This window comes from Amaranthus tricolor, chromosome 14 (assembly GCF_026212465.1).
Source record: "Amaranthus tricolor cultivar Red isolate AtriRed21 chromosome 14, ASM2621246v1, whole genome shotgun sequence".
NCBI lineage: Eukaryota > Viridiplantae > Streptophyta > Magnoliopsida > Caryophyllales > Amaranthaceae > Amaranthus > Amaranthus tricolor.
The window spans coordinates 3,157,973-3,184,532 of record NC_080060.1 but is presented as its reverse complement, the minus strand read 5'-3'; the positions used below and the strand labels follow the sequence as shown (position 1 = coordinate 3,184,532).

Genomic DNA, 26,560 nt, shown 5'->3' with positions numbered 1-26,560 from the left:
AAAGTTGCGTGCAATGATAAAAGGCATAGCTCGGTGCACAAAGCGTCTTTGTAGAATGTACATTTCCAACAATTATGACTAGAGACGTATTATCTTAAGTGGTTTATTATTTGATTGGAGTGTTAGTCATAAAACATTCTTTGGTGTGGATCAGTTATTTATAAGTGTTTTTCACATCGTTAAATTACAGTTTAAGATTTTTTATTTTGTGATAAGGAGAATTCTGTACAAGCAAGAAATGAAAGGAGAACTAATATTCGAATAGATAATGAGAATTTAACTCGTAAAAGAGAAAACTTTCAACTATTAAGATAAGTTACAATTCTTAAACTTTTAGTGCTATAATTTGCGTTTTGGCATTGTTTAATAATCTTTCTTATAAATATTTAAATTTGATTAAGCTCATAAAAAGGTTGTTTAATCTTTCATTTTGCTTGGTTAAATATGAATATAGGGATTAACATTTAAGTTTTAGTTTGGAATTGAAATTCTTTTTCTCTCTAAATTATGTTGCTTTTTATGTTTAGATGATATATGTTTCTTCCATTTTGTAATGTTTTTATTTTTTGTAACATTTCCACTATTTTCTTCTTCATAATTTGAGTCCACACACATCATTTTTGTTTTTACTTTCTTTTAATTATATTCTGCAATTTTAATGTACACAAACTTTAGAGTACGATCATTCATTTGCTATTAATTTAATCTCACAACGATTGAGATAGTACAAAGATAGGATTAATATATAAAGATAAGAATTGAAGTAATAAATAGAGATGAATAATTCATACAGACTACCGTTTGAACTTATTTTTCCGATTATATAGTTGATTATAATTTTTTGAAGATTAATATTTTTATATTATTGTTGTGCATTTTAAATTTTTTATCTTATCTTATTTTAAAATTTAAAAAAATAAATAACCATAATTGTAAAAGTAACTATGTTACACAGAAAAGTAACTATGATATAAATTTTTAAAATGTTCTTACTTTATAACATAGTATTATTTTTTTATATATAATAACAAAATAAAATCAAACAAAAATCCTTCTCTTTCTCCTTTAATATATATATATATATATATATATATATATATATATATATATATATATATATATATATATATATATATATATATATATATTTATATATATATGCTAAAAATTAACTAACATAATTATTTTATAACCAGCTTCTTTATTTTCGGCAGATGAAACTGCTTTATTTTTAACTATTTCCTTTTCTTAATCCCACGGAATTTCACCCATCAAAATAATCGGAAAAGAATAAAGAAATAAAACCGCAATTCCGCGTTTAGATTACGTTCCAGAATCTGATTTGGACATTCCGTCAAGTTACGTTCGGCCTTTATAAATATTTAAACCCCTTTATCAATCTGGGGATTAGGGTTACTGGAAAAATTCTCAATTCCAATTTCAGATTGTGTGGTGAAGAAAAGAGAGAAGGAAAGATGATTGAGGTGGTGTTGAACGATAGGTTGGGGAAGAAAGTTCGAGTGAAGTGTAACGAAGATGATACTATTGGCGATCTTAAGAAGCTTGTAGCTGCTCAAACTGGTACTCGTTCCGATAAGATCAGAATTCAGAAGTGGTACAACATCTACAAAGATCATATCACTTTGAAGGATTATGAGATTCATGACGGCATGGGTCTTGAACTGTACTACAATTAATTTCTATCTTTCTGGTAGATTTCTCTCTTTTTCCCCTTTTATGTGAAATTTTATCGTGTTTATGTTTAATTTCTTGTTTTTGATGATCTTATTTCAGTTGTACGTGATGTTTTCAATTACTGAAGAATTTGGTATTTTTTTATTGATTTTTGGACAATGGATTTGATAAACAAATTGCAAACCTATACCCTATTTTTTATCTGACGGTAATCCGATATGTGATAAAGTTGTATGTATTGGGCGTTTCCTTAAATTCAGGTCTCTTTAGAAGTTTATTGGTACTATAGCCTATTGTATACTACTGTTTTCATATGTTTTTTTAAAATAGAATTAACCAATTTTAGGGTTTATGATTTCTCATTTATTCAATATATAATAAAACATTTGATAGTATTGTCTCATATATACTTCTATGATATCATTTTTTTTTTATAATTTTTAAAAACACATTATTAAAATTATTTGATTTTTAAGTTTGTATTAAATAAAGGGAGGATTAACACATCATGTATTTACTGTCAAATTAACACCAGGTTACATGAATTGAGTTTGTTAATATCACCAATTTATACTCAAAACTAATTATCAGAATGTTATAGAAGTGAAATACGGATGATCATCCTTTCATCACAATATTTCATTGCCCAATGTTATTAAGTGGCTTTCACCCGGGGTGGGGTTTAGCAGATTGAAGGTTTCATTCTGTCACAAAGACAGCACTGCTGATTGAAGATGGTGTGTGTACAATATGCATGAGATTGTTAAACTCAGCTCTTGACGACTATAATATGTATCTGTTATAAGTTTTAATTGTTTAACAGGCATCTATATGCAGATACACTCATCCCTCCAAATGAACCAGTACACCTATACTTCATCGCACACGGACTTGTTTTTTGTAGTCACTTACGAAGATTTTCCAGTAGATGAAGAGATCAATATTTAGAGCTTAGTTTTTATTAGTTCTTCAATTTTACCCACTTTATCCGTCAATGTGCATCGTATTTGATTGATTACTGTCCCCATTTCTACCCACCCCCAGCAGGATTTTCCAATAGATGAAGAGATCAATATTTGGTGCTTAGTTATTATTAGTTCTTCAATTTACAGTGTCTCTCCATCAATGTGCATCGCATTTGATTACTATCCCCATTTCTACCCCAACCCCAGCAAAATCATGCTTCTTTATTATATGATTGAACTTGAAAATTGAATCTATTAACTAGTAGGACTATTTATTGGAAAGGGTTTCTTGGGGCTCATCTACTAATTTAATAGTATGAGATAATTGCTCACCCTTGGGCCTCAATCTGCTTTATCTCTTACAAAACAACTCCTTTCATCCAAAAACAGTTCAGTGTTAACTTTTTACTCAGTATCAAAAGAAGTATGTTGTTGTTGCTTGAATTAGACGTTTGTTGTTTATAACCTTTCGGTTTAACTAACAACCCGTGTTTACTTATCTCACTGAATTTTTCGTGCAGGCTGAAGAGCTAATGGAGCTTATTGAGCAGGATGGCTGTTTCTTACTATTGTGTTTAGTGAGTGAATAAAATGTCAGGAGTGCAGGACCTCTTGTCTTGGTTCTTGATTGTGAAGCAACTGAGAAACACATTGTAAGATTTGTGGTTATCTAAAACATGTACTTCTGAATTCAAATTATCCATTTCAAAGTTGTACTTCTAATCGTCATTTGATCCTTTGTCACTTTGTTTTCCCTTCCGTACTTGAATGGATACATTATTTTAGTATGTAAGTGATTTGGAGTCTTATGGTTATTTTATTTCGTATATTATAAGCAACTGTGCAACTAAATTGATCCTGCAAACCATTTGTGTACATGGCGACCAGCATTTCTTGCCTTTTGATGGGATGAATGTAGTTCATCCTTCCAGATTCAAATTCCTTTGGGTGGGAATTAAATGGGGAATGTGCAATTCTGAACAATTTATTAATAATAATGGCATCTTGGATTGTTCATAATCATCACCCTCTGTCTCCTTAACTCAGCGTTCAATATGGTGATATGTTTGTGTTGGCGCATCAATTATCAATTTCAGCAGTGGTTCGTTTAGCAAGCAGTCGTAATACTAGAAAGCACACAGTAGGAGAGTTCGAGTATGAAAGGAGTGTACTCGTGCCCCTGATACATGTCTTTAGTACAACAAAACATTATGGCCAGAATGCTCAAGTAATCTAGTCATCACCAAAGAGAGTTTCTTTTTGATAAGTAGTTTATTTTATTAAGTTAAAAGACATATAAACAATTTAATCATTCGCTGGCATAAAAACTCTGTAGGAAAAGCCATAGAATAAGAAAATTGCAATGCAATCATATGTCAAAGATAGATACAAAATATCATCATTTCCACAACATTCCGAACACCAAAACACCAACTCCTAATTACCCCTATGTCTAATGCATAGTTACAGTAGCACCAAATTGAAATACAGGAATTTACATTCCTTTCCTCCAACTCAGACTTGCATCCAAATTTTTACATAACTGGAAATTATTGTAAGGAATTTCGGGAAATTATCAATGGTGCCCTTGAGTTTTAGCACTTTATCAATGGTACTCGTAAGTTTTTTTTATTATTAATGGTACCCTCGTAGTGAGCATTTTATAACCGTAAATTTTTAAAACTTTTTCCGTTCAAAATTGTCCAAAATCGTCAACTTTTTTCTATTTCTTTTATTTTTCAATTTAAAACATAAAAGAAAGTTAACGGTTTTGAACGATTTTGGACGGAAAAAGTTAAAAAAAAAATGTTATGGTTGTAAAACGCTCAGTAATACGAGAGCACCATTGATAATAAAAAAAACTTAGGGTACCATTGATAAAGTGTCAAAACTCAAGGGTACCATTGATAATTTTCCAAATTTTTCTCATAGCATTGAATCCACTCCCCTAGCTTGTGTTTAATTTACTCCATCATCTCGATTCTATTGGTTATTCAAAGCTCTTTCCTGAACTTTAATTTGGTTTCTTACCATCCAAATGGAGTTCACTAGCACGAAAAATAGGGAGTGTCAAACCTTCTTCCTAAATTTTCTATGTTTACTATTGGATCCTTGTGTAATGCTGTAGATAATCCCCACCATTGCATACATCCTGTCCATAAACTCCACGAAGCATAGTATGAGAAATAAAGGTGTGATGCAGTTTCTTCCTCCTATGATGCAGTTGCCCGTCATTTTTCAAATTGCACGCTTAGTCAAAATAAAATCATTTAATAATTCTATTTTCTAAATATTTTGAGGAGTATTCTTAGGAAGTTAGAAATTGAGAGGTTTATTAGTTAATAAAAAAATATTGCAAGAGTTTAGAATTCTGAGAAATGTAATCCAGAAATTCTATGGTGTTTTTAAATTTCCAAAAAATAGTTGGAATTGTTCAAAAAAATTAATGTGAAAATATATGAAGTATAACAAACAAGCTTGGGAAAATAAATCCTGGGAATTAAAATTCTTTGTGTTAAACAAATAATTTTGTTAAACTCCTGGGAATTCAAGTTTCAACAAAGGATGAAATAAACAAATAAGATTACCTTTTATAGTACTTGCTCCTCTAATCCGGCCTCCTTGTCCGATTCGTCTTCATCGTCTACGTCTAGTGTGCAACATGTCTATAAAATAGTTCATAATCAATGTAAAAACCTAGCAGTATCAATAAATAAGATGAAATAAACAGACTCACCTAATCACAAACCTTCGCCAATCCTCCTTCAGGGATTAATGAACTTCTTCCATATGCTAAAAAATGACTCGGATGAAGTAAATGACCTATTTTTGGACCACAAATAACTGGTCCAATGTATGGTTTGGAGTTTGGACCATTTATGCATTATTTCAACTTGAGACCAAATTTGGAAAACGGCGCATAGTTTGGACCTTTATTTGTCAATTTTCCAAAGAAATACGAAGCGACATATGTAAAACAATCTCGAAGCCAGACTTGGGTAAACTTGTTCAAGGATCAGCTAAGGTGCTAAGTGTCAAAAGATCTCTACTTTCATTTTGGGTGCAGTTAGATCTTTCAAGAATACATGTATACACAGCTACTGAGCTAACTTGCCAACTTTCCTGTCATTATATACTTTTCAGCTGTCGTCGTTGTCGTCGTCATCATCCCAAAGAATCCCGCCCAAGCAGAGTCTGGAAAGGGTGGAATAGAATGCAGACCAATACCCTCATCACGAGGAGGTCGCGATCTAAGGGAATACTTTTCAGCTGTCAATATGTTTAAATGAAATTCTAAAACATGAACCTTATGAGTGTCCATAAGCACATATTAAACGAATCTATGAGAGTGTATTAAGCACCAAATTTAGTGTTTTCACTATATCAGCATTTTGAATCATCTATTTCTATATAGCCTAGCAAATAAAGACATAAGCGCGGACATTAGCAGGGCCGGCCCTATGAGAGAGCAAGAGGGGCTTGTGCACCGGGCCCATCCCAAAAAACTAGAACAAGTCTAACCCGAATTCATATTTATCTAATCATGAGACTCCTACTCTCTCACTTCTATATAATAATTAGTCTCTCTTCTATATAATAATTAGGGGCCCACAATTGTTATCTTGCCCTAGGCCTCTTGAAACTCAGGGCCTACCCTAGACATTAGTATAACTAGAGGTGGATAAAAAATTGTTTGATGTTGACAAACTAAACCAACAAGTAGAAATGCGAAGATTATTTCCAAAGCTATCAACCACAAAACATTGTTTTATTCAGAATAACTATAAAGGAAAAAACAAGTAAAGAGAATGAAACATGGGTAAAGAAATCTTTACAGCGATTAACATTCATGTGCTCTGATCAACAGAATTACATTCTTCTCCTGCAGTTCCGAATCAGAGAATATTGAAACATGCTAGCATTTCTGAGTTCAATCATTGAGGCTTGTAAAGGCCCCGAAAATGTAATCCTATATGTATGACAGTAGTTTAAAGTAAATCACAATGTACAGAGAAAGCGATCCGAGGGCCAAAATATGCTGCCAAAACAGAAGTGCGGAAGCCTCTCTAACACCGTAGCCCCTCAAGCTAGCAATTGCTCCTAGTAAGATTGCACTTGGAGTGCTATATTGCAAGAAAAGCACGAACAGAAACATCGGATCACCAGAAATGATTAAGCTTAGATTATTAGCCAATGTGAGTATGCAAATTCCAAACAAAGGAAGAACCAAGAGTCGTGCCACTATGATACCAATTGTCGTTCGAAGTCCAAGTGTAGAGTCACTTGGTCCTTCGGAAAGCATACCGCCAAGAATAAGCATTACAGCCGGGATAGTAGCACCCGCTAAGATTTCAAGACTGTCGGTAATGAAAGACACAGGGCCATCGATTCCAAATATAAAGTCTTTAAGATGAGGTACTATACCGACAATTATAGCTAGTAATGAAGCAATGGTGGGTGGTTGGAGTATGTGCTGAATCGGGGTCTGCTCAGCGACAACTCTAATCTTTCTAACGACTCTAGGAGCAGCAAAACATCGAACTGACATTGGTGTATCGTCTCGAGTAATTGGTCCCTCTCTAGCCTCAATATCAGGCAAACTAGAAAGACTAGACAAACTATTAAAAACCCTAGCTATGAACGGGGTTTTACAAAGCTCGGTTGCTTTATCCTCGACTCCAGGCCACTCGGCTTCCACTAGAAGTGGTGCACTAACATCATCGTTTAAACTACGCTCTTCCTGAATCTCATTACCTTCCTGAACAATCTCATAATACTCCAAAGGAGGCTCCATCATATGATAAACAAGAGTATAAACAAGAATTACAGCAACCCATTGTGCAAATGAAACATAAGCAACTCCTTTTCGATGACAATCAGACCCGAAAGGATTATCAGAACTATGACATACTGAACTCACAATTGCAAGAGGAAGGTTTCCTGTATTTCCAAACCCAGTCATTATAATGGTGAATCTGTTAAATTCAGGAGGCGGGCGGCATATAAGTACAACCAAATACCCTAACATACACCCAATTAGGGTACTAACTACAACATTAACAGGAATAAACCACCATTGAATGAAATTTTGAAGGGTCATAGATTGACCCAAATCAGTAAAAATCAAGCAAGGCAAGAACAAAGCAAATACAAGCTTGCTAAGTAGCTTAAATGTAGCTCTTGGGATCATTTGAAAACGGGAAAGCAATAACCCTATCATAGTCAAGCTTAATAACTTCAACAATGGGATTATTGCACTCAATACACCATCACGTTGAGATTTCAATTGGGTTTCATACAACAATCTACCAATCTCAGCCATTTTTTCTTCTTAGGCAGGTCAAAAACTATGCATCTGCAGAAATTTAAAAAAAAAATTATATACATAAATTAATCAAATTCCCAAATGATTATAAAGCAGATTCATTGTAATTTGTAAAGATTAAAAACTTAAGTATCATAAAAGATACATAATTAACAGATTTATCAATGTACTATAAAAACCCAGAAAAGAAAAAGAAAAAAAAAAGCAATAATTAATGGGTATTTTGATTCAATAATTAACTAATTAATGGGTAAAAAAATTGAAAATGACAGGAATTGCAAGAGAATGAAAGATGCTTACAAACAGATCAGCTACGAAACCACAAGAAAGATGATAATTAGTATCAAAAGTTATTGAGAATTGAGGAAATGAAGAATTTGTGAGAAGATTCTTGCTAGAGAAATTTGTGTGAGAGAAGATCCGACAGATAATTCAAGCAACGATTACAACGAGAAACACCGAAGAAAATGAAGTCAAAACTAAATAATTGAGTTTGCAATATTCATTACAACAGTATTCTATTTGGAGAAATTAACAAGTGTAACAAATATTCCCTACTTTCACATCAAAATTTGATGTTAGGTAGTACATTTTTTCTAAGAGGGAGTATTAATTTTTTTAAGTTTGAATGGAGTTTTTTTTTTGAATTTGGCATGACTCGTGCACGAGGTACACACGACGGGATGATAGATCGGTTCGTAATATTAACTACAATATGATACGATTCGGTTTAATTTGGCCTGCTTAGACACTATTTGCCTCAGGCATCGATTTGTTCGCATCACATTTATGACCCACATCTATGTATCTCGTGTTATGTTTTGCCTCAAGGGGGTTGTGCCGTGCGAAGTCAATATCGACTGGTGCCCGTGTTGGCTAGCTTATGCCCATCTCTACCGATTGTTCTTTTATAGCTGTAAATTTTTATCTATTTTGAAAAAAAAATAAATATAAGTTAATTGTTAATTTAAAAAAAAATAATAAATTAAAGCTCTAATCCAATGATAAAGCTATGAAAGAAGTATGATGTTGCCGCGTTGTTTATTACCTTGTAATTTTGATTTTCAATGTTTATCCTACCCAACAAGTGAAGCGTACATCATTATCCTTAAAAGACCAAGGAAAAGGACATTATCATTAAGAAATTAAAACATATACTCTCTTTATCCTATTAAAATTGCATTATTTGACTTAATTATATGAGAGATTTTAGAGTCAAATCATGCTATTTTAAGGATATAGAGAAAATATTGGGTTTTATTAACGTACAATAGACCAATTATACTACCAAGTTCTCTACGCTTCTGAAATTGAAGTTGAAAATGACTTATAACAAATGAATCTTTATGTAAACTCTTAGATTTATACTTAAGGTACAATTACACATAGTTGATTTGACAGTGCTTGATTTATTCTTATCAGGGAACTTCCTTATGGCTCAATAATGTAGGTTTATTCAAGTTGAGGTAGATCTGTTACAGATTGTCAAGGTTCATGTAAATGTATTTTTCTTATTGGCTTTAACTTTGCAACATTTCTATTTTATTTAACCACTTTCTATAATTTTATGCACACGTCTTGTCTCACTTCTAATCTTACCCTCTCAATATAGTGGTTCTTACCATTTTCTTAATACTTTTGTCAATTGTTAGTGGTGCAATCTATTAGGGTAATTGTTTTTAAGGGTGTAAGTAATGAGAAAAAACTAACATCAAACAAAGCCAATATACAAAAATTGCCCATTGGAAAAAATAGAGTACTGTTAAAACTTAGAGAGATAAAGAGGAAGTAGAATGAGTAAAAGTTAGAAGATAGAAATATTTTTACTCATTGGTGTAGTTTTTACAATGGTGAACTTCCATATTTATAGGCAATTTCATCCACAATTACATTAAATGCATTCACATTAGGGTAAATTCATTAATTACCTTTCACACTATATTCATTAATTACCTTTCACACTATATCTCAACAAGTACCAAATAAGTAGGACAAACAAGTACAAAACCAAGACATGGTATGCTATGGTCATAAAATTGCGATATAGAGAAACCCTAAAATCCTCTTACAAGCAGACAGCCGTGTCCTCGCTCTCTGAAGCTCATAACCCTCAGTTGGCGACAACACCTCTTTCCTTTCCCAGATCCACACCCCTTTCTCATTTAGGTATTTTTCCTTAATTTTTTTTACAGTTTCCTGTATGTTGTATATAATTTTATGAATTCCAGAAATAAAATTAAGGTCATCTGTTACATGATTGAGAAGATTGTTATCAATTTTGTTAACTTCATATGGGTTTATTTATAAATCTAATGTCCTTTCGGTAATTTCGTAATCTCGTTTCTAATTGAAAAGTGAATACTAAATGAAACTGGTAATTGGATTGCAGTTTAGATTTATGGGATTTGAGGATTCTAGTTGTAGTGTTATATTGGGTATTTTTTCGTTTTGATTGGTGAATTGTGTATTATATTATTTGATCTTTTATTAGGTGTAAGAGAAATTTGTTTCTGGTTGAAAAAGTCTAAAAGAAACTGGTATTTAGATTGCTGTTAATTGTTGAGCCTTTATGTATGGGATTTGAGAATTCTGGCAGGAGTATTTTATTGGGTATCTCTTAGTTAGGAATTAGGATTTATGAATTGTCTATTATATGATTTGGGTCATTTTGAAAAAAAAAACAGTCCCTTTAATCTCTGGGAACAATCAATGAAGTTATAGAATATTTTGCCTTTTTGGTGATGAGAGAGGATTTAGATTTTAGAGAATTGATGAGTTGCTTTTCGCGTCCATGACGACCAGCACTGTGACTTAATTTCTTGTGTATGAATTTACAATTTGCAAGAATTTGGTTTGCTTTGATTTACATTTTTTTAGGGGATTTGTGATTTAGGTAACACCGCCTTTGAGTGAGCTAACAATTAGCACTTGTGGGCAAGGAAGATTTACTAGTAATTGGTAGCATTGAGCTGCATTAACTTCAAGGTTATTTATTAGGTTTGATTTATTTGTAGAGGACTCTTTCCATTTATGTTGAGGGCTTAAGGTGATGGAAGGGTATTCACCATTCAGTTGTAGAACCTGTGAATTAGGTAACACCAAATCTGGTGAGCTGATCAAAGGCTTTGCTTTGATCCAAAATACTGATTCCCCAGACAAAGATTTCAGGAAAATTGTTGGTTCGGTCGTGATTGCAGTGATTTGCAATGGGATAATGGGTTGATGCAGTTATCTTATTGCAAAACATTGGCCAAATCATGAGATATACCTTTTTACACCTTTACACTGATTTGAAAATATTTATGACTAGGCCGATTCAATATGATGCATTTTTGTTTTTGGCACTGTGAGTGGTATTGATCCATGGGATTTTCAAGATGTTGGTGGCAGATTGGGAAAGGTAATGTTTTGTCGAGGGAAATCTTGTTAATGAGAATAAACTATCACCTTCAATTTATTATGCTTATGCTTGAAGTTGTATAAATGAGGGTTAGTTTCCAATATTGGGGGTACGGCGGAGGCTAGTTTCTGTTCGGCCAAAATTACATTATGAACACAACATCGTAAAAGCTTATCATCGTAGAGGAGTATTATGCAGACATATGTCGATATGAGAGTTTCTTTTCTATATCATTCTATTATTCTATGTAATAGGCGATGCTTTTGTTGTAGCATTCTTGTTTACAGTATAATGTTAGAGTTAATTCTCAACATATTGATTCACCTGTGCCTCTATAGATTTGTTTGAAATGTTGTCGCTCGGATTCTCTTGGTCATAATGATGATCTTTTTCAAGAGTCTATGGAGATTAGTATATTGTCACCTGTTGCAAAAATCAACCTTTAGAAATAGTTTGCTACTTCTTAATCAAGTCAGAAGTTGTTTATCCACTTAATGATTCTTAGTTTTTTGGTTTTTATTTTAAGTCTACGCAATTATTTAAAGACAATACAACAACGAGCAATATTATTTTAATAGAAATCAGGAAGGAACTGATTGAAAGACACATAACTTTGGAAAGTTACATAAAAAGAAAAATTAGGTAAATCATCCTTGTTGAGGGGTGGAAGTATATGCCATATTGTTATGGTGGCATGGCCAACTGGTAAAGCCGAGGATTGTGCAGACTGATTTTATGAAGGTTCTCTCGGTTGCGCAAATGTGATGATTATGCAATACCATCTCACTTTTTCTATGTGTACAACTTATTTCATGTTAACTGCCAACTAATATTTTGATAAGCCATCAAATGTTAATAATCAGTCAAACGTTTTTTCTCCTGTTCCTGTTTTTCTATGGTTTATTCCTGCTCTGTGTTGGAGTGAAGCAACCGCATTACTTATTGCTGAAATGTTTTTTTGCAGCCAAATTTACTCTCATCTCTAGTTCCAGATGTCAGACGGCCAAGAGACTGACAAGAACATTGAAATATGGAAAATCAAGAAGTTAATTAAAGCCTTGGAAGCTGCCAGGGGAAATGGAACAAGCATGATCTCTCTCATCATGCCTCCAAAAGATCAAGTAGCTAGGGTTACTAAGATGTTGGGAGATGAATACGGTACAGCTTCGAACATCAAGAGTAGGGTGAACCGTCAATCTGTGCTGGCAGCTATTACATCTGCCCAACAGCGCTTGAAGCTGTATAATAAGGTACCTCCTAATGGATTGGTTCTTTACACTGGAACAATTGTGACCGAGGATGGCAAGGAAAAGAAAGTAACTATTGATTTTGAGCCATTCAGACCAATAAATGCTTCTCTCTATTTGTGTGACAACAAGTTCCATACCGAGGCACTAAATGAACTTCTGGAATCTGATGACAAGTTTGGCTTCATTGTCATGGATGGTAATGGGACCTTGTTTGGGACTCTGAGTGGGAACACCAGGGAGGTGCTTCATAAATTTACAGTCGATCTTCCAAAGAAACACGGTAGAGGAGGGCAATCTGCTCTACGTTTTGCTCGTCTTCGTATGGAGAAGAGGCATAATTATGTGAGGAAGACTGCAGAACTTGCCACTCAGTTTTTCATTAATCCAGCTACAAGTCAGCCTAATGTTTCAGGGCTTATACTTGCTGGATCAGCCGACTTCAAAACCGAGCTCAGTCAGTCCGACATGTTTGATCCTCGTCTTCAGGCGAAGATACTGAATGTTGTGGATGTTTCATATGGTGGTGAGAATGGTTTTAACCAAGCAATAGAGCTGTCTGCTGAAATTCTTGCCAACGTGAAGTTTATTCAGGAGAAGAAGTTGATAGGAAAGTATTTCGAGGAGATTAGTCAGGACACTGGTAAGTACGTCTTTGGTGTTGAGGACACGCTCAAGGCTTTGGAAATGGGGGCTGTCGAGATACTTATTGTCTGGGAGAATCTCGATATCAACAGGTATATGCTGAAAAACGGATCAACTGGGGAAATCGTTATAAAACATTTGAACAAGGAGCAAGAAACCGACCAGAGCCATTTCCGCGACGCAGACACTGCCGCTGAATTGGAGGTGCAGGAAAAGATGTCATTGTTGGAATGGTTTGCTAATGGGTACAAGAATTTTGGTTGCTCTCTTGAATTTGTCACTAACAAATCGCAAGAAGGATCACAGTTTTGCAGGGGATTCGGTGGCATTGGAGGAATTCTTCGTTATCAACTTGATATAAGATCCTTCGACGAGCTTTCTGATGATGGAGAAAATTATGACAATTCAGACTAGATCAATCATCAGTTTTCACATGCTCAACAACTTGATATCACGCAGATTTGAACAGTCCCTGAGATGATCATCATCAAGTTGCTGCCCAAACTGGTTTTCTGAGGACGTTTATGGAATTCTTTTTGGTTTAATTATTCGACTTCAAGCTATTTCATACCTATTTGTTGTGTGTAATACCTTCCTTTGAGAATTTCTGTTATCAGAGGATGCACCATTGTGTCTTGAGGTTTGACCATACCTTAAGTGGTTGTTTTGATTAAGCTGTTGACACAGATAGTATAAAAATAAGTGCCTTTTAAGTTTGCTCATTCTTTTATTCGTTATTACGTACTGAAATTTTTTCAGAGGTTTTATCCGTAGATCTTTCTCGAGTTGTTGAGGGACTCCTTGAGTCCATTTTTATAATGGATATGAGTTGTTATCTTTTTTTCTCTAAAATTCTGATCATAGTTGTTTACGAGCGAGATACATCGGATATGATAATAATAATGATTGCCTTTTAAAGTTTGCTATTTTTAAGCCTCAATAGCAAATTTGCTATGGATTGTGCATAGGGAAGACCACATGTTTTGGACGACACATCCGAATTCTATATCGACATTAAAGCTAAGAACTAACATGTGAGCAACATGACCAATCATTTGCCATAATAGTTTGAACTGCAATAATTTTGATTTTGTTTAGTTTATCTGACGATTGAAATTGATTTTTATTGCCATTAATTTTTAATGATTATAATTGATTTTTAATTATAAATTATAATTAGATTGTACTGATTAAAACTAAATTACACTGATTGTAACCGATTTTTACTCACTTTTCATCTTATATATACACTTTTACTCACTTTTGTTATAAATTCTCTATCGACATCCAACTTATATTTTCATCTCATTCTTATATTTTTCTCACTTTTAGTAAAATAACATTTTATTCATATATGTAGTAAATTAATTGCCAAAGAAACAATTTTGGAAAGTTTCATATGATGATCCCGAGTTTTTAGCCTTTTCACGTGGTGGATAAACATTTTATTATCTGCGTGATGATTCTAAAATTCTAAATTTTTCACTTGGTAGGCAAAATGTTAATATTTTTGTTAAATTTACGTTATTATTATTATTCATCATAACAACCTTTTTTAATAATTTTTCTACCACGTAAAAAATTAAAAGCTCAGAATCACAATACAAATAAAAAAAAATCATTTACCACGTCAAAAACAGTCAAATGTCAAAACTTTGGTTACATCCCACTTTGACAAACGGAGGAAAACTGCTCCATAGGGTCCAAAATAAGTAGGATATATAAAACCAAATTATCTTATGCATAGGTCATAAATTTGCGATATTGAGAAACCCTAAGATCCTTTTACTAGCAGGCAGCCGCGTCCTTGCTCTGTAAAGCTTACTTCCCCTCCGAGTCCGACGGCGGCAATCCCTTATCCTTTCCCAGATCCACACCCCTCCGCAATTTCAGGTATTTTTTCTCTTACTCTATCTTTTTACAATTCAATATGGAGTGTACTTTTTAATTTTGATGAACTTTAGAAATAAATTAAGGTTGTCTGTTACATGGTTGAGAAGATTATTGGTTTTATCACCTGGGTTGATTCATAAATCTACGATCTTTTGATTAATTTTTGGAGATTTTTGTTTCTGTTGTTAAAAAAAACTGGTATTTGGATTGCAGTTTAGTTTTGATGTATGGTATTTGAGAATTCTGGTTGGAATTGTTTTATTGGGTATTTCTTAGTTTTGATGGGTGAATTGTGTATCATATGATTTGAGATTTTTGAGTATAAAGTCCCCTTTTTAGTATTGATGATGAATTGTTTATTATGTGATTTGGGCCATTTTGAATTTTGAAATAAAAAATCCCCTTTGTATTTTTGATTGGTGAATTGTGTATTATATGATTTGGTCATTTTGAAAAGCAGTCCACTTAAATCTCTAGGAAAAATTGTGAAGTTACAGAATATTTCTTCCATTATGATTTGGTTTTGTTTGGTGAGAGCGGATTAGAAAATTGATGCGTTGCTTTATCGCTCCTTTACTACGAGCTATGTTACTTAATTCTTTGTGTATGAATTTACAACTTGCTCTATTTTGGCTTGCTTTGATTTACATTTGTAGGAGAATAGTAAATTAGATAACACCCACTGTGAGTGAGCAAATGAGTAAAACATGTGGCCGAATTGGGATTTGTGAACATTGAATTGCATGAACTTGGAGGATATTCATTAGCTTTGATTCATTTGTAGAGTATTCTTTCTATGTATGTTGAGGACTTCTGGTAATGAAAGGGTATTCAGTTTTAAAACTTGTGAATTAGGAAACACCAAAATTGGGAAGTTGATGAAAGATTTAGCTTTGATTTCAAATACTGATTTCAGATATAGATTTTCTTTGAGGAGATGATAAAGGTAATAAAGGGGAAGAGTTGTGGCATTGTAGTGGAAAAACGTGGTTTAATGGGTTGATAAACTTGTCATACCCCAAACTATTAAGGGTAATATAGGTGCGGTTGATTTGAAAACATTTACTGCTAGGATGATTCACCACAATGCAGTGTTGTTTCTGCACTATGAATGGTACATGTTCCATGGGAATTCTAGCTGTTGATGGCAGATAAGGAAAGTTAGTGCTTTGTTAAGGGGTAATGAGTAATATTGTTAAATGAAAATAAAGTATAAACTATATCCTTTGATTTTTATCATGCTTGAAGTTCTATAAATGAGGTTTAGTTTCCAATATCGAGGGTGGAGGTGGGGCAGGTTTTTGTTTGGCCAACATTACATTAAACATCACATGCTAAAAGCTTATCATCTTAGAGGAATATTATGAAGGCATGTATTGATATGAGATTTTAATTTCTGTATTATTCAATCTTTCTGTGGGATGAACGGATCTTTTGTTGTAGCCTTCTTGCTTACGGTATAATTATAATATTAAAAGTAAGTTCCTAACTTATTTATTCACCTGTCCTATCGATTGTTTGAATAGTTGTTGCTCGGATTCTTTTACTCAGGGAGAGATTGATCGAAAGGTGTATCATATGGAAAGTTAAAAAAAAGATAATGAGTTCAATCATCCTTGTTGAGGGGTTCAGCCTTTGTTTTCTGGCTGTAATAAATTTTTTCATTTCAACAAAAAAAAATGCTTATTGAGGGGTGGATGTATGTATAATTAATATGGCGGCCTGGCCTACTGGCCTTGCCAGAGGACTGCAAGTCTCTTGCTCCCAATTCAAATTCGCGTTTTGTTTAATACAGATATATGAGAAGTGCGCAAACCACTCTTATGAAGGTTCTCTCGGTTGCTTAAATGAACGAGTGCAAAAAATTTCTCAGTTTTTTCATGTTTCCGGCTTATTTTGTGTTAATTGTTGAATACAATTAAGGAGCCAGTAAAAGCTAATGAGTCAATCTTTTGGGATTAAGGCTTTTCATTGTTGATTTCTACACTGGACTGGAGTGAGGCAATGCCATATTTTTTCACGATACTTATTGCTGAAATTTTTTTTGCAGCCAATTTCGCTCTGATCAGCAGTTTTAGATGTCAGACGGCCAAGAGACTGACAAGAACATTGAAATATGGAAAATCAAGAAGTTAATTAAAGCCTTGGAAGCTGCCAGGGGAAATGGAACAAGCATGATCTCTCTCATCATGCCTCCAAAAGATCAAGTAGCTAGGGTTACTAAGATGTTGGGAGATGAATACGGTACAGCTTCGAACATCAAGAGTAGGGTGAACCGTCAATCTGTGCTGGCAGCTATTACATCTGCCCAACAGCGCTTGAAGCTGTATAATAAGGTACCTCCTAATGGATTGGTTCTTTACACTGGAACAATTGTGACCGAGGATGGCAAGGAAAAGAAAGTAACTATTGATTTTGAGCCATTCAGACCAATAAATGCTTCTCTCTATTTGTGTGACAACAAGTTTCATACCGAGGCACTAAATGAACTTCTGGAATCTGATGACAAGTTTGGCTTCATTGTCATGGATGGTAATGGGACCTTGTTTGGGACTCTGAGTGGGAACACCAGGGAGGTGCTTCATAAATTTACAGTCGATCTTCCAAAGAAACACGGTAGAGGAGGGCAATCTGCTCTACGTTTTGCTCGTCTTCGTATGGAGAAGAGGCATAATTATGTGAGGAAGACTGCAGAACTTGCCACTCAGTTTTTCATTAATCCAGCTACAAGTCAGCCTAATGTTTCAGGGCTTATACTTGCTGGATCAGCCGACTTCAAAACCGAGCTCAGTCAGTCCGACATGTTTGATCCTCGTCTTCAGGCGAAGATACTGAATGTTGTGGATGTTTCATATGGTGGTGAGAATGGTTTTAACCAAGCAATAGAGCTGTCTGCTGAAATTCTTGCCAACGTGAAGTTTATTCAGGAGAAGAAGTTGATAGGAAAGTATTTCGAGGAGATTAGTCAGGACACTGGTAAGTATGTCTTTGGTGTTGAGGACACGCTCAAAGCTTTGGAAATGGGGGCCGTCGAGATACTTATTGTCTGGGAGAATCTCGATATCAACAGATACGTGCTGAAAAACGGGTCAACGGGTGAAATTCTGATAAAACATTTGAACAAAGAGCAAGAGACTGACCAGAGCCAATTCCGAGATGCAGACACCGCTGCTGAACTGGAGGTGCAGGAAAAAATGTCATTGTTGGAATGGTTTGCTAATGGGTACAAAAATTTTGGTTGTTCCCTTGAATTTGTCACAAATAAATCGCAAGAAGGATCACAGTTTTGCAGGGGATTCGGTGGCATCGGAGGAATTCTTCGTTATCAACTTGATATAAGATCCTTTGATGAGCTTTCTGATGACGGGGAAAATTATGATTATTCTGACTAGATCAATCATCAGTTTTCCCATGCCCAACAACTCGACGTGATGCGACTTCAAGCTATTTCATACCTATTGTTGCCCAACGTCTTGCAGACGATTCAGACTTGAACATCGTCAAATTGCTGCCCAAATCGGTCCACTTTTACCGAGTTCTTTTAGGTTTAATTATTCGACTTCAAGCTATTTCATACCTATTGTGTGTAATACCTTTCTTGAGTTTTGACCATACCTGAAGTGGTTGTTTTGATTAAGCTGTTACAGAACATATTGTTGGCGTAGTGTAGATTGCAGAGTTTTCATGAATTGATAGTGTAAAGATATCTTCTTTAAGGTGTCGACTTTCCAAACTAAATCGGTAATCCAAACTAAATGGACTAGGCCACCCAAGAGTGGCACCTTTAAGACGAGAGTGCTGCCCCCTGCTCCTTTGCTCGAATCATTTTCAAAACCCATTTTAGTGACCTTGTTTGGATGATCAAAACGACTCTTGACGAAAAGTCATCAAGACTTGAAACATTTATCAAAAGTCTAGCCGATTTGAACCTATTACGGACTCTTGTATTCTAAGTTATGGCCCAGTCTTCTCTAGGGACAAGGCGTTGTCTTCTGCGATCCGCACAAAGGAGTCTTCGTTTAATTGTTTGCTCCCGTTCAAGCTCGTTGGATGAGTTACCCAACTCTTTAAATATCTAATATTTATTTCTATCAAAATAAATAATTGTTTAATAAGCTATTTTGCCACACCTGCAAATACTCTTTCATGTAAAGGCCATATTAGTAGGATTTTTTTTTCTATTTTTCTCTTTGAATTTAATCTTATTTAATATAGATCAACATTTTCACTACTTGAAAAATACCCATCTATCCCTCTAAATTTGCACATAAGATTCCAACATGTGAAAACTTTTTGAATCCTATGATGCAAACACAAGAGACAGAGAATAAGTACCTTATGAGTTTGCTATTTCTAATCAACAATAACTATTAGAAAGCACACAGCGGACAGCTCCATCTTCATTATTACAAAGCACCTACATCCCGCGATAGGAAACACATTAAGCCTCTCGGTTCTACTCATATTGCTACACTTTCACACACGTTTGTGAGTCGGATAAGGAGTTCTTGTCAGTGCCCTTATTAGACACAACTCAAATTACATAAACTTTAGAGATGAATCCGTTAAAAGGAGTGTTCATTTTAAATACACCAAATAAAATGATCGTCAAAGCATAAATCAGCAACTGGATGTTAGTGTTGGTACAAAAATCCTAAATGAACTTTACACAGCAAGCACTATAATAGCATCAACAAACAGAATTAGACAAAACCAAATGGATATAGATGCAAATCTTCCAAGGATAAATCTCAATAATCGGGAATGGCTGCAAACCGATATCCTGTAGCACCTCTCCATGAATAATATGCAATCCGAGTCTCGTAAAACCCTGCATCAACAAATGAACACCGGATATTAACTCATTAAAAGCAATATGAACATGAAGAACAGATACCAGAATGTTATACCAACTTCCACACTTATTTTCTAGCTAATTACCTTCCAAGGATTATTATAGACCACAGTTGCATGCCACAAGCAAGCAATCACAGAAGACTTTTTGCAAAGCTAGGCCAAGGAAGATGAAGCTACGGATACTTAACAGGTAGAGGAATGAGCACCATCCATCATTTTGAAACATTCAAACTAGGGTATCATTATCATCAGCTACTTTCTAATGTGTCGATTATGCGTCAAATTTAAGACTATGGGGTGTTCGACAAATGCTTAATAGTTGCTGCCTGTTGACCAACTGGTTTTCATAACTGACTTAGTCATGTGTTTATATTAGATGTTTATCTAGAAGTGTATAGTAAAATTTAGGTGATAGCTGAAAACTCGTAAATATAAATTTTTTGTGTACAATGACAGAAAAGAGCATTACCCGAAAGTTTATTTTGACCGATTCTAACGATTTTACAGCTGATTTTACCGAGGAACGATTTTGACCTCGATTCAACTCGGTGGGTGCAATTTGAATCGTAGAATCATACGATTCTACGATCCGGATCTGTCTCAAAACCCTAGTCACTTTTTGTAATTCAGATTATGAACATTTGTGAACCTTATGAACTGTCAACTATTAAAACTTAACACTGATCCCATATAACAAGGGAGAAAAAACTGAAGAAATAAAAGTAAACATAGATATAGAGGTACAACAGAAAAGAAAAACTCTTGATACCTGGAAGGAAGGTAAGAATTCCGAGAGCAAGGAGACCGTATGCCTGAGACCGCTCACCTCCCATATGACCAGAGAGAATGAAAAAAGACAAAAAGAGAAGGAGTGAACCAAGGATGAGAAGGAATAATGCAAGAAGTATTGATTTCCATGGAACTTTATCTAGAGATTTCGGTGTGTAATCAAACCGAGGATCATATTGTCTTCCCTTTACAAAGTTACCATCGCTGTAGTTGTAATCTCCATCATCCTCATCAGTGGCAAGGCGAGAATAATTCACATTGCGCCTCGACGCCATCAAAGCAATACCAGATTGGTAAAGTTTGTAAAATAGGATTGCAGCTAAACTTCAAAATGCTTACCAACTCCACTTGAATGGGAATTTCCTAATGAGTCAAAAGAATACAAGGTGCAATTAGTGAATTCCTCAAGCCAAATTAAATTGCAAGTCGATCCCTTTGTCCCCCTGATTTTGCCCCATATACTATTTTAGTCCGTTTCACCGAGTTTGTCCCATTATTATCTTTGGGCATAACCCCACTAAAACTTACAATCTAATTCTATTTACTACATTAAAACCAAATTCCCACCTACAATACCCCACCAAAATACTCATTGACCTACAACAGACCTACCTTCCCCTAAAACAGGGGAATAGAAAAGGAAATGAAGAACATAATTACCCTAATCCTTATTTTGCATATACTCAACAGAAGAGAACCCCTTGGAGCCCTTTTACACTATGTTTGGATAACAATTTTGGAGAGAAAAGAAAGGGATGGAAGGAAAGAAAGGGGAGAGAAGAGAAGGAAATTAGCTCTTGTTTGTATAGGAGGGAACGGAAGGGAAAGGAAGAAAGATGGGAATTTTCCCTTTAAATCTTTCCAATTTTGAAGAAATTGAAACCTTAACAAAAAATATCCATCAAATCCTTCCAATTTCCTCCCCTCCAAATCCCTTCCTGCCCATTTTGCTATCCAAACAAGGCATTCTTTCTCCCTCCAAATCCATCCCATTCCTTTCCTTCCATCCAAACACACCTTTAATATTTTCCTCCTCTATCAACTAATCTTGCCACGTTATCCTCAAAATCTCATCTCACAAAAAAATATATATATATATTCACTCCAAAACTTAAAAACTCTCAGAAGTGATAAGCCACAGTCTCTAGGCAATTCCCATGAAAAAACTTGAAATAGAAAAGGTAATCAAACAAGGTAAATGCTTTAAATTAATAAGTTAAGTCCGAGTAAGACCCCCAAAGAAAATCAGTCTCTTTTCCATCCATCTAACATCCAAAAAAATTAATCTTACAGCCTTACAGGACCTATAAACCACTAATAGATAATTTCTGCTAAATATACCAAAGAGAGGCAAATCAAGAATGAGAAATGAAATGCAAAAAATTTAAAGGACCCGATCATATGAAGTATACACAATTCACCAATCAAAACTAAGAAAACCCAATTTCTGCCAAAATTCTCAAATCCCATACAAATAAACTAGATTGCAATCCAAATATCAGTCTCTTTTAGTATTCACTTTTCAATCAAAAACAAAATTCTCCAACAAGTAATAAAAATACATTAGATTCATTATAAAACCCATATGAAAAAACCGATAATAAATTGATGATTTTCTGAATCATGTAACCGACAACCTTAATTTTTTGTCTGGAGTTCATTCAATCAGAAAAACATATGGAGAATTGCGAAAGAAAAAGAAGAGTAAGAGAGAAAAATTAAATACCTGAATAGGGAAGAGGAGGACGGGTATGGATCTTTGAAGGGAAAAGGTGTTACCACCGTAGGAGGATTATGAGCTTTGGAGAGTTAGGACTCAGCTTCCCGCTTGTAAAGGGATCTTATGACCATTGACCATTGACCATTGACCATTGACCATTGACGTTCGAAGTTTTTTACGAATCAGATTCGTTTTAATACTTTTAGTTTCAATTTTAATAAACTAAATTCTTAAAATTTAAAGTCATATATAACTATAGATGTTAACCCGAACAGCTTAAAATTGAGATGAGATTTGATTCTGAATGAGACTTTTGTTATCATGAATATGACATAGTACATCTCGTTAAAATTATACTATAAATTATTTTTATTATTACTATTTATAACTAGTTATCAAACGATTATTAGAGTTTAATTATCCTAGGTATTCCATCAACTTAGCCTTCACTTAAATAGTAAATTGCATCACAAATTCTTGTATGAGACGGTTTCAGCATGAGACGCGTCTCACATATGAGATTAATAGCCCAAGTACGCAACAAATAAGAGTATAAATTATTAACATATGAGCTTCTTGTTTTAAGATCGTCTTATCAAAAAATGGTCTTTTACAATAGTAGCTCAAATTGCATGATTGTGTTAAACAAGGACACTTGAGAGCTCATTAACCTGATGTGCCCTAGTATTCCGATCCATGAGCTTACACTTGGGTTAGAAGACAAATTTCAGTGTGGTTCAGATTCTAACACCTAGTGGCTCATTTAGCCAGGTGTCTAAATATTTCATCAACTTAGACCTTTGCATAAAAGCCCAACAGCATGGTTGTATCAGACTTCAGAAACTTGAGGGCTCTTACCATGATGAGCCCAATTGTTTCATCAATCTAGACTTGGCTCAAAAGCCAAGTTGCATGGTTTCATCAAACTCAATTAACATGGTTTTAGTTTGGATGCATATGTTTGGATTTGGTCTGAGGTGACACTAAAATTAGATCAAATCAAAATTTTGTTTTGGAAATTTTTCAAATTAGATTAGACCGTTTAAATCAACAAACCATGAGTCTGGTTTGGTATATAGGGTTTTAACTTTTTTTTCTAAATTAATATTAGATATGTTTTTATGTAAATATTTCGCACATTCAATCACCAAATATATAAATTTGTAATTAGTTGATTGAATCAACATATTTCAAGTATATATTATCATAAAAATAACTACATCTCGAAACACCTAAATAATAACGTATTTTTTTAAATGTAGTTTTCGGTCATAGTCAAATTTCCCGTGTGGTTTGGTTTGAACATAAAAAATCAAAACAGATTCAAAAATCATATTAAAAAAAAAACGGATTAGCCTGTTCAGTCTATGAACCATATCAAATACTATAACTAAGATTTGGTCCGATTTAATTTGCGTTAAGAGGTAATTTTGTTCAGACTTAGGTTAATTAGTCCCAAGTCAATATTTTACTTATTTATTGTTGTTACGTTGTTTGGGATTAGAATATCCGTACAAGGGAAAGGAGGGCAAGGAAATTAAACATTTATGTAGGTTAGACGGTTAGAGTCGAACCTTTATTACATATATGATAAAAGAAAGCTTTCAACCACTAGGTTAGACTGTAAATCTCAAGGTCTGAATCTCAAATCAACATAAACTTAGTTGAAAATAAAATTATACGACTATATAAGCTCGGTGGACTAATAAAAGGTAAATTTATTAAAATGAAAAAAACAAAATTAAAGCAATTTAAGTAGTACAAAGGATTACTTAAGCAACTCAAACAATGATAAAATTCAATACATTAATTTAAATGAAAAAGGAAGAGTTCAACCTATATAGTTATCTAATCTAAATTAACAAAGAGTTCAACATACTAAGAACTAAAACACCTAAGATAAACTATGATAACGAAAGAGCACATATTAAAAAAATAAGTTCGTTTTGTATGAGACCATCTCACGATAAGACGATATCAAAACAAGAAATTCATAAGCTGAACGTTTATATTATTAAACCATTGAACTCAAAAACGAAGCATGTCTTACAGTGAGACAGTATCATCCAAGAATTTTGTAAAATAAAAAACACAAATTAAGGAATTTAGGAGTAACCTAAAAGCACAGCCCATTCCTCATGATCCGTGTCATTCCAAATTTAAGCAAAATTAACCGTAGATTTATCCATCATCTAACGGAAACCATTTTTTAACTTTACGAGGATCACGATCCGCGCGCTCTCTTATCAACCAATTAGATAACTTCTTGTTAGTCAATATATACCGCTTAAATTCTTTTCAATTTCGCAAGTATTATCCATCACATTTCTTCCTTCGTACACTTTGCTAAAATTGTTCTTTCTCTAGAAATCTCTAATTTTCTCATTGGAGTAGAAGATATGGCCGTCGCTCAAGCAACCAAGTCTGTGAAGAAAGCTACTGGTGCGAAGAAATCCGCCGCTAAAACATCTCCATCTCATCCTCGTTACATCGAGGTAATTTTTCATCATCATATTTTGAATATTACGGTGTTTTGATTTGATTGAGTTTTAAAGATAGTTATTGTTGTGATTTTCCTTTGTCGATTGAAAATTTCAAAGTATTTTGTGATTCAACGATGATACTGATGGATTTCTGCTCGTTTTTGTAGATGATTACAGAGGCTTTGGTTTCGTTGAAGGAGAGAACAGGATCAAGTTCTTATGCAATTGCGAAACACATCGAAGAACAGCAGAAAGTTAAAGATCTTCCGCCAAACTTTAAGAAAATTCTATACAACCAATTAAAAAGGTTTGTGGAATCTGGCAAACTAGTAAAAGTGAAGAATTCATTCAAACTACCTCCTGGAGCATCAAAAAAGTCACCTGCAGCCGTTGAGAAGCCAAAACCTAAAACTAAGCAAGCCGCTGTGAAAGCTAAGAAGCCGAAGAAGGCTGCTACTACAAGTGCAGCCAAGCCGAAAAAGCCAAAGGTCGCCGTGAAGGTTACTAAATCTAAATCTCCAGCTAAAAAGGTCGCTCAAGTGAAAGCCAAGAAGCCGAAGAGCATCAAGTCCCCAATGAAGAAAGCAACGGCTGTGAAGAAGACTGTGCCGATGAAGAAAACTAAGAAGAAAAACTAAGGAAATTTGGAATTCAATCTTTTGAAAATTAGGGTTTTTGGTTTGTAAATTTGTTTATAGCTCCCTATTAGGGCTTTGATTTCGAGAAGATTACGAATGATGATAACTGATTAGTAGTAATTACAAGATTTATTTTAGATGTTTTATTTTTAAATTATGTTTTTATTTGGATACTTTTGACATCATTAGTAAGTCGATATGCAATGAAATTTTAGTTTTACTGATTTGAGTTTTCAATCATTTGATGCTTTTTAGTTTTTCGTTTGATAATATTCTTGGAATTAAAATAAGTGTCATTTATAAATATAATAGTATAATTGATGTGTGCATTTATGTGTGACTCTTGTGTGATTCTTAGGATGTAATTTTATAAGTGTGTTAATGTAGGTGTATTCAATTGAATATAGTTAGAAGCTTTTTGTAGTGTTGCTCAACCAGCTCGCTCGATTGAGCGACTTATGATGGGTCGAGCGAGCAAACAGAATACAATGAGAAACTTTCTGTAGCCTGTTCGATCAATCCGCTCGACCTAGCGAACTTCTGTTTTGGGTCGAGCGAAGTCTCTGATACTCCTAGGATGCTGTTTTTGACTCTTCAAGTACTTGGCAATGTTTCATTATCATTTATTAATGACTTTAATATATGTAATGTTATTTAATGTGATCTCTCCTATAAATAGAGAGCTCTCATTTACATATCAATATCATCAAACACAACCCTTAAGCCAAACACATAGCCTTTTGTTTTATTTCTTACACAATTGTAATACTTTATTTGTAAGAGGATTTTATACTCCATTGATACTACCTCCTATTCAGCTAAATTGTCCCATTTTTTTTTTGCACTATTCACTTATCACTCTTAATTTGTATTTTACTCTTAATCTATAAGTTAAAACATAG

The 26,560-nt window shown here is 34.1% G+C and overlaps 6 protein-coding genes across 6 annotated transcripts; 4 read left to right on the top strand and 2 right to left on the bottom strand.

Moving 5' to 3' along the window:
• The first annotated feature begins 1,320 nt into the window (after positions 1-1,320).
• LOC130800351 (ubiquitin-like protein 5) lies at positions 1,321-3,389 on the top strand. Its single transcript, XM_057663829.1, has 2 exons — positions 1,321-1,711; positions 3,182-3,389. The coding sequence occupies exon 1, from the start codon at positions 1,476-1,478 to the stop codon at positions 1,695-1,697; it is 222 nt and encodes a 73-aa protein (XP_057519812.1). The 5' UTR covers positions 1,321-1,475; the 3' UTR covers positions 1,698-1,711; positions 3,182-3,389.
• A 3,092-nt stretch (positions 3,390-6,481) lies between these two features.
• LOC130800350 (protein PIN-LIKES 2) lies at positions 6,482-8,537 on the bottom strand. The gene is made up of 2 exons (XM_057663828.1): positions 8,287-8,537; positions 6,482-8,016 (listed from the first exon to the last, which is right to left on the bottom strand). Exon 2 carries the CDS (start codon positions 7,981-7,983, stop codon positions 6,631-6,633), a length of 1,353 nt encoding a protein of 450 aa, XP_057519811.1. The 5' UTR covers positions 7,984-8,016; positions 8,287-8,537; the 3' UTR covers positions 6,482-6,630.
• Positions 8,538-9,996: 1,459 nt separating this feature from the next.
• LOC130800349 (eukaryotic peptide chain release factor subunit 1-3) lies at positions 9,997-14,003 on the top strand. The gene is made up of 2 exons (XM_057663827.1): positions 9,997-10,152; positions 12,351-14,003. The coding sequence occupies exon 2, from the start codon at positions 12,379-12,381 to the stop codon at positions 13,690-13,692; it is 1,314 nt and encodes a 437-aa protein (XP_057519810.1). The 5' UTR covers positions 9,997-10,152; positions 12,351-12,378; the 3' UTR covers positions 13,693-14,003.
• A 1,010-nt stretch (positions 14,004-15,013) lies between these two features.
• LOC130800346 (eukaryotic peptide chain release factor subunit 1-3-like) lies at positions 15,014-18,887 on the top strand. The gene is made up of 2 exons (XM_057663823.1): positions 15,014-15,171; positions 17,222-18,887. Exon 2 carries the CDS (start codon positions 17,250-17,252, stop codon positions 18,561-18,563), a length of 1,314 nt encoding a protein of 437 aa, XP_057519806.1. The 5' UTR covers positions 15,014-15,171; positions 17,222-17,249; the 3' UTR covers positions 18,564-18,887.
• A 789-nt stretch (positions 18,888-19,676) lies between these two features.
• On the bottom strand, positions 19,677-22,691 carry LOC130800348 (uncharacterized). The gene is made up of 3 exons (XM_057663825.1): positions 22,544-22,691; positions 20,798-21,180; positions 19,677-20,002 (listed from the first exon to the last, which is right to left on the bottom strand). The coding sequence occupies exons 2-3, from the start codon at positions 21,090-21,092 to the stop codon at positions 19,923-19,925; spliced, it is 375 nt and encodes a 124-aa protein (XP_057519808.1). The 5' UTR covers positions 21,093-21,180; positions 22,544-22,691; the 3' UTR covers positions 19,677-19,922.
• Positions 22,692-24,833: 2,142 nt separating this feature from the next.
• LOC130800347 (histone H1-like) lies at positions 24,834-25,882 on the top strand. Its single transcript, XM_057663824.1, has 2 exons — positions 24,834-25,032; positions 25,188-25,882. Exons 1-2 carry the CDS (start codon positions 24,937-24,939, stop codon positions 25,656-25,658), a joined length of 567 nt encoding a protein of 188 aa, XP_057519807.1. The 5' UTR covers positions 24,834-24,936; the 3' UTR covers positions 25,659-25,882.
• Positions 25,883-26,560: the final 678 nt, after the last annotated feature.

Excerpts from the sequence above, each read along its gene's own strand:
- LOC130800351 (XM_057663829.1), top strand. The coding sequence starts at position 1,476 with ATGATTGAGGTGGTGTTGAACGATAGGTTGGGGAAGAAAGTTCGAGTG.
- LOC130800350 (XM_057663828.1), bottom strand. The coding sequence starts at position 7,983 with ATGGCTGAGATTGGTAGATTGTTGTATGAAACCCAATTGAAATCTCAA.
- LOC130800349 (XM_057663827.1), top strand. The coding sequence starts at position 12,379 with ATGTCAGACGGCCAAGAGACTGACAAGAACATTGAAATATGGAAAATC.
- LOC130800346 (XM_057663823.1), top strand. The coding sequence starts at position 17,250 with ATGTCAGACGGCCAAGAGACTGACAAGAACATTGAAATATGGAAAATC.
- LOC130800348 (XM_057663825.1), bottom strand. The coding sequence starts at position 21,092 with ATGGCGTCGAGGCGCAATGTGAATTATTCTCGCCTTGCCACTGATGAG. Across the intron at positions 20,003-20,797 it reads AATTCTTACCTTCCTTCCAG|GGTTTTACGAGACTCGGATT; the intron begins GTATCAAGAGTT and ends TTGTTGATGCAG.
- LOC130800347 (XM_057663824.1), top strand. The coding sequence starts at position 24,937 with ATGGCCGTCGCTCAAGCAACCAAGTCTGTGAAGAAAGCTACTGGTGCG. Across the intron at positions 25,033-25,187 it reads CTCATCCTCGTTACATCGAG|ATGATTACAGAGGCTTTGGT; the intron begins GTAATTTTTCAT and ends TCGTTTTTGTAG.